This window comes from Aethalodelphis obliquidens, unplaced genomic scaffold (assembly GCF_003676395.1).
Source record: "Aethalodelphis obliquidens isolate GAN/ISIS:26980383/991018 unplaced genomic scaffold, ASM367639v1 scaffold20, whole genome shotgun sequence".
NCBI classification, from domain to species: domain Eukaryota; kingdom Metazoa; phylum Chordata; class Mammalia; order Artiodactyla; family Delphinidae; genus Aethalodelphis; species Aethalodelphis obliquidens.
Genome location: NW_020837964.1, coordinates 12,584,745 through 12,595,488, shown reverse-complemented (window position 1 = coordinate 12,595,488; position 10,744 = coordinate 12,584,745). Strand labels below are relative to the sequence as shown.

At 47.0% G+C, this 10,744-nt stretch overlaps 1 protein-coding gene across 5 annotated transcripts in view; it reads left to right on the top strand.

Annotated features, from left to right (window-relative positions):
* The first annotated feature begins 1,640 nt into the window (after positions 1-1,640).
* The window catches only part of ZNRF1 (zinc and ring finger 1), a 99,439-nt gene continuing 90,335 nt past the window's right edge, over positions 1,641-10,744 (top strand). For 3 of the 5 annotated variants that reach the window (XM_027119269.1, XM_027119270.1, XM_027119272.1), the window contains exon 1: positions 1,658-2,718. In XM_027119269.1, coding sequence (XP_026975070.1) covers positions 2,295-2,718 — 424 coding nt within the window. In that variant the 5' untranslated portion in view covers positions 1,658-2,294. Of the gene's footprint in view, positions 2,719-10,744 lie in introns of all 5 variants that reach the window. The other 2 variants (XM_027119268.1, XM_027119273.1) reach the window with 2 other exon arrangements.

Here is a 10,744-nt window from a genome sequence, read left to right as displayed (position 1 = left end):
AACTTAGTGCAGTGCCTGGCACTTACTAGAAATTCATATGTTTGGAATTCCCTGGTGGTCCAGTGGTTAGGACACCGTGCTTTCACTGCCAGAGCCCAGGTTTGATCCCTGGTTGGGGAACTAAGATCCCACAAGCTGTGCCACGCAGCAGAAAAAAAAAAAAAAGAAATTCATATTTTGTTCAACATTAAAAAAAAAGTGTTGAATGAATAGGAAAATCAAACGCTAGTTAGATGGTTACAATACTTATTGATTATATATTTATCTCCCCAATAGACATCTGTCAAGGGATCTAGTATCCTCTTTTCTGCATGGTACTGAAATACCCCACTTCTTTCTTCAGGGAGGAAATTGGGTTAAATTTAAACTTTCTTGTTTTTCTTCAGATCACGTATTTGGATCTTAGGTGTATACAAATTCCCCATTTAGGCACTTACAGATAACTTCTTGGGTATTAAAACATTCTGTTTTTGCTACATCATTTCTCATACAGAAATCTCAACTTCTTTCGGCAGGGCTTTTTGCTCACTGCCTCCCCTGCCCTCAAAAGCACTCCATGCTTGCACATAGCCTTCCTCCTGTTTCTTTCCAAGCTGGTCACACTGGGACAATCAATACCTGTGACAGATCAACCTTTCTTTTTTTGGTTTTAATATTTCTTTACACCCTGTTTTGGCTCCTTGATTTGGAAGTATCTGGAGGACATTTAGGGCAAGGAAGTCAGGCCAGGGACTGGGTGATGCTCATAGCCAGCACTCAGCACTTGAAAAATAGTTGTTGAACCAATGAATGGATGAACGAACGATGAATCAGTGAGTGTGAATATGTGAGAGATACATATTCCGAAGTGCAGACTTGGTCAGCAAATATTTATTGAGTACCTACTGTGTCGCAGGCCCTGTGGTGCATGCCAGGATAAATGGTAAACAAAACAGGGGTCCCGCCTTGGACTAGGGAGTTTCTAAAATCACTAGTTCTAGCTGTATTATTCCATTTCCATGTCTATATCTTTTCACTTTTTATCGTACATCTAATGATTTTCAGGATCACATTTTAGCTAAGAAATCTACCCATTTGCTTAAGCCCCAAATAGGAAGTTCTGATCTACTGTCAGCAAAATCTGGAGTCACAAGTGCCCCAGTGAAAAGTACCCCCGAAAAACAAAATCCCCCAAATGCTAAGCTTCCTGACTTTAGGGGTTCTAGGATGGGGAACTCCGATAGAACGGACAGCACGTCCACCAGAGGGCGCTGTGGGGGCAAATTTGTGCCGGGAGGGGAGCTTGACCAGTGACCCTCAAAGCCAGGTAGGCGCCTAGAGTAATTTTTATTCTTCCCTGCGTTTCCTTCCCACCCCTCGAACCATGGTCGCCCCTCCCCCCTATAGGTGGTTCCCCTCTGAATCATCAGCTACTTTCAGGGGCTGAAAGAGGGCTTTTTTGGAAAGACGCCTTGCTTCTGTTCCTGACGCCCCATGTCTCAGGCCAGTCAGTTTCCAGGCGGGCTGGGTGGGTGGGTGGGACCTCTCGGGCGTCAGAGCCCGGCGCTGCAGGGGCCGCGAAGGGGTTAACCCGGCGGGAGGGGGGGGGAGGGGGGGGGAGGGGGCGCGGGCGGCGCCTGCGCTCTGCTTCTCTCCATTGTCTCCACGGCGGCGAGGAGCGCCGGCGAGCGCAGCCCGGGACCGAGCAGGGCGGTGCGGCTGGCGGGGCAGGCGGCGGCGGCGGCGGCTGCGGCTGGAGCGAGAGCGCTACGCCACGCGACCGCGGCTTCCCGAGTTCCGCCTGGCTGCCCAGCGCCGCAGCCCGCCCGAGGCCTGGAGGGGTCCGGGTCGCCGTCCATGGTCGCGGCGTCCTGAGGCGGGGGACGCGCCCGGCGCCCCCAGCCCTCCTCCGCCTCCTGCTGTCGGGCGGGCCGCCTCCTCGGGCGCCTCCCTGCGCCCGCCCGCCCGCTCGCCCGCCGCCTCCCTCCCTCCTTCCTTGCAGCTCCCCCGGCTTTCGGGGGCCCGGGGGCGGCCTGTGGCGCGCCGAGCCCGCGCCGGACTGCGCCTCTTTGGACCTTGAGGGGAAACATGCGTTTGGCTTGGATCGTTTTAAATTCTTAGTTTGGGATCCCCGCTCGCCTGCCTCTTCCGCCCGCGGGTTTTCTTTTCTTTTTTTCTTTTTTTTCCTTTTTTCTTTCCCGGTCTCCTTTTTTGACTCCCTCCCCCTTTATGCTCGCCCAACCCTCCCCCCGCTGCTGAGAAGTGGGGGAGGGTCTCGGCCTCCAGGTTCCCGCCCCACCGGGGCCCGGGCGAGCATGGGGGGCAAGCAGAGCACGGCGGCCCGCTCCCGGGGCCCTTTCCCGGGGGTCTCCACCGATGACAGCGCCGTGCCCCCGCCGGGAGGGGCGCCCCACTTTGGGCACTACCGGGCGGGCGGCGGGGCCATGGGGCTGCGCAGTCGCTCGGTCAGTTCGGTGGCGGGCATGGGCATGGACCCCAGCACGGCCGGGGGGGTGCCCTTTGGCCTCTACACCCCCGCCTCCCGGGGGACCGGCGACTCCGAGAGGGCGCCCGGCGGCGGAGGGTCGGCGTCCGACTCCACCTATGCCCACGGCAATGGTTACCAGGAGACGGGCGGCGGTCACCATAGAGACGGGATGCTGTACCTGGGCTCCCGAGCCTCGCTGGCGGATGCTCTACCTCTGCACATCGCACCCAGGTGGTTCAGCTCGCACAGTGGTGAGTCCGCGGTTGGTGGAGGCCTCAGAGGGTGGAGTGCAAGCGAGGGCGCGCCGGGGCGCCCCACACCTTCGCGCGTGTGCGAAGATTTGGAGGTGGAGTGCGCAACCTGGATCTGTCTGCCTTCCCCTTGGTTTCTGAAGCCAAGGGATGAATGGGATACCCACCCTCTAGAAAAGAGGCTTTCTGAGAGGCTGCGGAGCCGGGCGTATTAGGGCTTCAGGTGTTGGTTCACTTATGGATGCCTATTGAAGTCTCATTCACTGGCATCCCCATCCTCAGGTCTTGTCTGGCTTATCGCAAGTCGGCCTCGAAGCTTTCTTTCTGCAACTGCTGCATTGTGCTTGCCTCACCGGTAACAGAGAGAGAAGGATCCAATTTGACCAAGCGGTGTCTCCTAAACAAAGGGTGTGAAAAAATTGGGGCCAAGTGGTGTTTGGATTAGGGCTCTTGCTCTTGCTGGGAGAGACGGGTGCCCAGTTTTGCCACCCTGCTGGAAATGTGTTTGAATTGTTTAAAGTGGAGCAACTGCTGTCATAGACAGGTGTGGCCTGCTGGATGGAGGGCCCAGCCGGGAGCCTCCCTGGGAGGCTTTGCAGGACCAGGGCCCTGGTTACCCGTGCTGCATGCAGTAGCCTTGGCTCAATGACTCTTGCATCCCTCCATCTTTTTTCTCCCCCTCCATGCTAAGTGCTTGGTCTTCTGGGTATTCTGCATCTTTTTTTAACCAAGAGGTGGCATTTTATTGCCTGACTGTTGGCACATGTCAGGGGGAAAGGAGGATTCAAAGAACCTGGATGAATTCATTTTGTGAACTTCTGGTGACAGGTCAGCGAAAAGCTGGAGGAGGATTTCCCAGGCTGTAACAGGCAGGGCAGAAAAGGCACTGCTCGGTGCTTCTGGAGGAAAACAGGTCTGTCTGCTTAGCTAACCTGAGAAGCCAGGTTAGGCTTCTAGAAAATTGGTCAGAAGGGGTGTGGGGCCGCTATTTGCTAATTGGCAAGTTGCAGTGAAGAAGTTAACATATTCATACTCCTTTGGGAGACTTCAGAAAATTTAGATATTGTGTAGAAGAAAGATTGCTTTATGGAGGATTTATTTGTTGGATCACTGTTCTAGATATTGTGAAATAGGGTAGACTTTTTGTATCTCTATTTCTGTAAACAGTCTTAATCTTTTTTTCAGTTCTTTAAAATAATTGTGAAATCATTTTTAGGGAGAATTAGTGACTAATTTAGGGTAACATTTGAAAGTGGCTTTCAATTGCTAGGATGGAAATTTTTTTTTTTTTTTTTTTTTTGCTAGGATGGAATTTTAATCCCTGAACAGACCTCTAGGTATCATTGGAGCTTCTCTGACCTGCATGCATCCAACTCTGCCCTGAATGAGATGCAAGGCATGACTACCTTTGGTACTTTTAGACATTTGATCAGCTTTAGACATCTTTTTTTTTTAAACATCTTTATTAGAGTATAATTGCTTTACAATGGTGTGTCAGTTTCTGCTCTATAACAAAGTGAATCAGTTATACATATACATATGTCCCCATATCTCTTCCCTCTTGCATCTCCCTCCCTTAGACATCTTGAACTTAATAATATTTCTTATAAAATTTGGTCCAGAAGGAGTCAGGTGTATTTTTGAGATGATTGTAGTTAAGTTTTTAAAAGAACTGTCATTAGTGTCTGATTTTAAGCTGAAGAGTACTGTAAGGAGGTTCTCAAAAAGCACAAGTAGAAATTTTGTGTTGCAAAAATGTAATCTTATAGAGGTTTCTCTGGAGAAGGAGTTCCCTTGCTGAAATTTCTTGTCTGTCTCTTATTAGAAACGTCTTTTTCCTTATTCCACTTCCTTATTCCACAAGTTCCATGCTGGAGCTATGAGCTTAAAATTGGATTCCAAAACAGACTCCTCAGCTATAAAACCTCGAGTTTTTAAAATCTAGTTGTAGTGAGGTTAGGAAGAGCCACTGAACCAGGGACTACAGGAAAAGTTGGAGCATATTAATCCCTTGAGGGATTAATATTAAAATGGGGGGCGCTGTTAATATTTTGGGTAATATAGTTGTTACAGGACCATCCTGTCCTTTTGCAGGACATTGAACATACCTGGCCCTGCCCACTCAATACTCCCACAGATTTCAAAGTGCTCTTTGTGGGGGCGGGGTATCGCCTGATTGAGAACCACCTCCTTAGGGATTTGTTGTTTTATTCAAATAAAGTAATTAGTTTTTCCTGTGCAGCTCATTTGAGAGGAACTTTGATATTTCCGCTCTTCTGCAATGGTGGTTCTATCTCACCTTCTGCAACAGGCCACAGGCTCTTCCTTCCAGGACATCCCCTTCCTCTCTTGTTTGTTGCTGTAAGAAGAGAAATTTTGGAGCCTTGGGGAAGGTCCCAGCAGTTTTCACTCTTGTGTCTTAAGAGTAGAAGAGTGAGGATTTCAGTGCACAGTTGACTAGATGCCTGGAAGTTGATGTGATGTCGTTGCTTGTGTTTTCAAGGTGCTTTTGGAACTCTTCATAGGCTCAGAAAACAGCTGTCAGTGAAATAAGTGGGGGAGTTCAATGAGCTAGAGGCTTCCTCAAAAGGCGCGAGCTGATGTTTTGTCAAGAGGTAGAATACTGGGGTCTCAGCTCCTCCTTGGAGAAGCTGTGACCTTGGACGAGACACCTCACCTCTCTTGAGCCTTGTCTTTGTTATTTTTAAAATACAAATACAGCCAGCCTGTAAAATTTAAAATACAAATACAGCCAGCCTGTAAAAGTTGCTGCCCAAATGCTGCGAGGATACACACGGTCACATTTGCCTTCTCTGGGCTGTGACCCTTGCACGCCCTATTTCCTTTGCCTGGAATGCTTTTCCTTCCATTCCCCCCAGGGATAGCCTTTTATGATCCCTTAGGGCTCAACTTAAATTTCTCCTTAGAGACCACTCTTAAAAATTGGCTCCCTCCTGTCGGTCTCTCCAGTCACTCGCCTGTTACCTTAATAGCACTTAACACACTGTATTTATCCATTTACTCTTTCTGTTTTAAGTTGACTAAATTTTAAGCTCCATGAGAGGAAGACTGTGCCTCTTGACCACCGTTGTAACTCCTGCACTCCATGTGCCAGGCACAAATATTTGTTGAGTGAATGAATTAGAGTGCCGTATGTTCATCGGCTCATTTAATCATCACTATAACTCTAGGAGGTAAAACGTTTTAATTCCCATTTTACAGGTGAAGAAACTGAGGTGTAAAGGGAGGTTAAGGAACCTACACAAGGCCAGATAGCTAATAGGTGGCAGAGTTGGGATTGAAATGCAGCTCTGCCAGCATCAGAATCCACCTGGTCTCTTAGCCATTGCCCTCTACTGCCTCTCAACCTAAAACATGAGGAAGCTGGATAGCGTCATGGAAATTGCACTGCTTGCGTGTCAGAGGGCTAGGCTCCTCCTGCGGTTAGGCTGCTAGTTAACTGCCTGTCTTGTGACCTTGTGCAAGTGAGTCATTTAGCCTCAGAGTCACCATTTCTCCACCTGTAAGATGGAGATAATACCTGTTCTGCTTACCTTGCCGGGTCGCTGTTGTGGTCTCATGAGATGGTGTTTACAAAAGCCAAATAACGTAGAAATGGGAAGTGGTGTTCTTACAGGGACACTTCTAGAGTTCTCTGCCTTCTTTCATCTCTTCAGAAGTTGCTGGACAGAGAGATTTAGGATCGTGTGAACTCTTTCCCCGAAATGGAAGCTAGTGTTCTCTACTGAAATCTGACCTGTATTGTGGGGGCCGTCCATAATAAGAATGCCACTTGAGAAGAGCTGCTTTATAGAATCCGAGTAGAGTCCCTTCTTTTCCACATAAAATGCATTTTGCTATAAGGTGTTTAACTCCTAATGGTTGGGTGGTATTCTGGAGGTCTGGTCATCCATTTGTAGTCCTGTGTATCTCAGAATACAGATTTCTAGATGTGGGGGAAAAAATATAGAGGCTCCACCGTGTTGGAAGGAAGAGGTTGCCTGTTTCCTGGGCCCTAATATAAAATGGCTGGTCATTGAGGTCTCCCTCCAACTTCTTAGTCAGATGCGTGTATACACGTGCATGTGCAGAAAACGAAACTGTTCTCTGTTGTTACCAAGCCATCAACAGGGGCTGATAGATGGTGACTTTTTGGTAAGTCTTTGAACGTGCCAGCAGGATATCTCATGGGTTCTACTTTGCTGCCACTCTAGGGTTCTCAAGTGATTTAATTTTCTCTGTTCTTAAATAATTAGGGAGAGTTGCCAATTCCATCGGAGTGGATCACAAAGCTTCTTTGTGCCTCACTATAGGTGTGCTAGATGTAATGGTTCTCTCCATCGTTTCTGGAAAAGGAAAAGCATTCTGTGGCCTCCAGAGAGCATGATGGGTCCCTGCCCTGCAGAAGTTTTATTCTTAATGAAGACTGGGTTTTCTTGGAAGACTTTTTAAAAAGCAGAGTTTTTTAGCTATTACCATGAGGGCTTATTTTCTATAAAAGAAAAAAACAGTTCCCTTGAGGAGAAGATCGTTTCTTGAAGGTCACAGTTAATTCTCCCTCACTGGAGTTTGAAAGGTGTTGCAAGAAACAGTGGTTTCACTCTTAAAGTGTGTGTTTTATGGGATGTGTACATTTTGCCATTAAACAAAGACACACCCCAACTAGGTCACGAGGAATACTCTCTGAGCCAAGCCACTCTTTACCAGAAATGCAACTCCAGTTCCTTTTGGGGAAAGGAACATGCTTTGTATTTGACAGATGTGACATTCAACCCAAGCTTATTGGGCACCTACATTTTAGCAAACCCAATTTTAAAACTAAACTTCAATTTTGACAGTTTCAAAATTGGAAAAAAGTCATAGGGAAGTGATGGTAACTTAAGCTCTTGGTTTTGCTCTTACTAACCCTTAAGTAGGGGGTGTTTTTAATGACTGGGTCACTGAGGCTGAGGTACCAAAATCTTGAAGTGAGTCCAAAACCTAAATGCTATTCCCCATCTTTTAGAATGATGGATGTGTACACATTTCCATTTGTTTCTTTTCCAAGCTTTGCCATGGCCTTGTCTCAGTCAGATGGTTCCTAGTGATTATGGTGGGTGTAGGCTTGAGTATGAGAATGGACTTCTTACAGGCCTGGCCGTTTTCACCTCTGAATCTTATTTCCTCATAAGAACACAGGTTTATCCTTGAAACCAACAGTTGGGTTCCTGATTTGGATAGGCTAAATGGATGAGGGGTGCATAACCTGAAGACCAACCCTCAAGTGCGAAGCAAATAAAGAACCAGGTTTAATCTGAAAGCCGCAGCTGGGGTACTCTGTAGGCTGATGAGACTGCTTACCTTGAGATCTCCCTCGAGTTGTTGGAATTGAGAGTACAGCCTTCCTCTGTTGGGAGTAAAGAGGAAGGAGGTATTCGCTGTGCCCCGTAAAGAGGAGGCATGGCAAGAATTTATGGTGCACTCCCGGATCTGTAAGGAGAAGGAGGCAGATGGAGACAAGAGCTCTCCTGATCTCTGTGAATGGTTCAAAGGGTTTTCAAGCTTGACTCTGTCCAGTCTTCTCTAGGGTCTCATGAACAATGCAGAGGACAGGACCCCGCTCCCAGAGTTCAGTAGAATCTGAATTTGTAACAAATGATTCTACACATGTAGTCAGAATACCGTCTATATCTGAAGTGCACCCCTACCATGGATTTAACTTTTCTCTCCATAAACAGAGAGAAAGAACTCTGAATGCTTTTCTCATGCATTCATTAGCATCACTTTCAGTATCACTAAACTAGTCAGATATTTCCCAGGCAGAATACATACAGATCTTCTTTTCTATTGCTCCCAGAGGGTAGATCCACCCAGCAAGAGCATTGTTCATTCTTTGGCTGTTTTCTTTTACATGGTACTAAGCATTTTTCTCCTACAGATAGGCCTGAGCCAATCTGCCTTGGTCCCGAGTTGCTCCGAACAGAAGGTAGTTGTGGCAGTGTCCCCTATCCTTGTGCTACAGAAGGGCTTCCTGAGTTACATCCTCTTTCTTATATCCCCAGCTAGACAAGTACAAGATCTCAGGATGAATCCAGACTTTAAAGTGGACAAAATACCCTTTTATTTTTAGCTGACTGAAAGTATGAGACTTTGTGTGTGTGTGTGTGGAGATCTGTTGAGCTAAGATATTCATTTATTCAACTGAGATTGAGTGCTTCCAGTATACCCAGACCTGTGCTAGGTGCTGGGAATGTATATTTATTATGAAGGTGATTGGCATTACTTCGTTCTTTCTAAGAATTTTTGCTTCCCTACTCCTTTAAGAGAAAGTCTGAATATTGCAGCTTGTGGAAGATCTTACCTTCTTCATCAGTTCCTCTGTTGAATAAACAAATTCAGGCGCTTGTCCATGAGGCTGCTACATGGATGATCTCCTCTCTACTCTTCACTCACATTATTCCTTGTTAACTAAATCCTCTATCTGGGCTGGGGCAGGTGATCTTTTCTTTGTGGTTCCAGTCAAGTGCCTGGTAAGAAGAAATTCCTCATATGTGCCAATATAAATGGTCCTCTTATCTTCTCAATGAAAATATCAAAAGAAAAACTGTTTTTTCATTATCTTTGACTTCAGTATCTTTGTCATCCCTAGAGCCACTTTTCTTTCTGGTCACTGAACACTGTTTTCTAGAAGCCTGATCCACCGCCTTTTAAACCCATCTCTCTAAAATTTATCCCAGGCCGAAATGTACATAAGGAAATGTAAGAGTTTTCCTCCTTGGTCTTGTGTTTGTCTCTGAGCTCCACGACATTGACACTTTAGTGCTGTTTTAAGTAATTTTTAAAGCCTTGTTTATGATAGGCAGCAGTAGTGACTGAAATGTCATTCCCCCCCTGGAATAATTATTAAATCTGTGTTATAGTTGAGTATTTTTTTGCCCAAAGTACAGAATGTAGGGAAATGTTCCATGCTGAAAGACTTTATGCAGACTTTGGCTGTAAGGTGATACCTTACTCTCTGAAGGATAATCTTTGGAGAAACCCCTCGTTACATTTCGGCATCTGTGGTCCTTTTGGTCTTGGTGAATTAGACTTGGCATAGCGTGGCTCCAGCTTGCTGGTTGGTGGTACTTTCAGCCCTCTACAAAGGGTAATTGAATAAGCCATGCTTCAAAAGGAGTTGTTCTGAAATTAGCCACCTCTGTACTGTACAGTATCTTTTAAGGTCAAAGTTGATTTATTATGTGTGGGAGAAACTTAAATCTAGAGTCAATCCAGATGATCTGAGACAGAGGTAGGAGGAGAATGCAGGACTGAGACTCCAAGACTCCGGCCAGCTTGGTCATTTTGCCCATATTTCTCCAGTCTCTGGAGATCTTTTCATTTGTTTCCCTCTCAAATACCACGCCCCGCCCCCCCACCGGCCCGCACTGAGAAGGTGCTTTTCCTTAGAGAAAAACTAAGAAATATTAAGACTCTTTTATCTTGATGCCTGCTTAAGTACTCCAGGAATCCTACAGGGATTTGAGGGAGCCCTTGGGATTCCAGCCTAAACCAATGAAGTACTTGGTCTACCATAAATACAAGTGAGCTTTCTGTAATATTGGTCTATTCTCTTTAAATCATACGCACATTTTTTTTTTGCGGTATGCGGGCCTCTCACTGTTGTGGCCTCTCCCGCTGTGGAGCACAAGCTCCGGACGCGCAGGCCCAGTGGCCATGGCTCACGGGCCCAGCCGCTCCGCAGCATGTGGGATCTTCCCGGACCGGGTCACGAACCCCCGTCCCCTGCACCGGCAGGCAGACTCCCAACCACTAGCGCCACCAGGGAAGCCCCCATACACACTTTTAATGCCCCCAGAGGCACAGCACCACCTAAGTCAGCTTTTCAAAGAAACTTTGTGGTAACACTGCCCACTACTGTGATAAGCATTACGAAGTATGACACGTATTATTAGATTTCCTCAATCCTGGTCAGAAATGGCTAAAACATTCAAAACTATTGCAGCCAGCCCTGGCGAACTCTGGTAAGTCCAAGGCCTATGCCCAG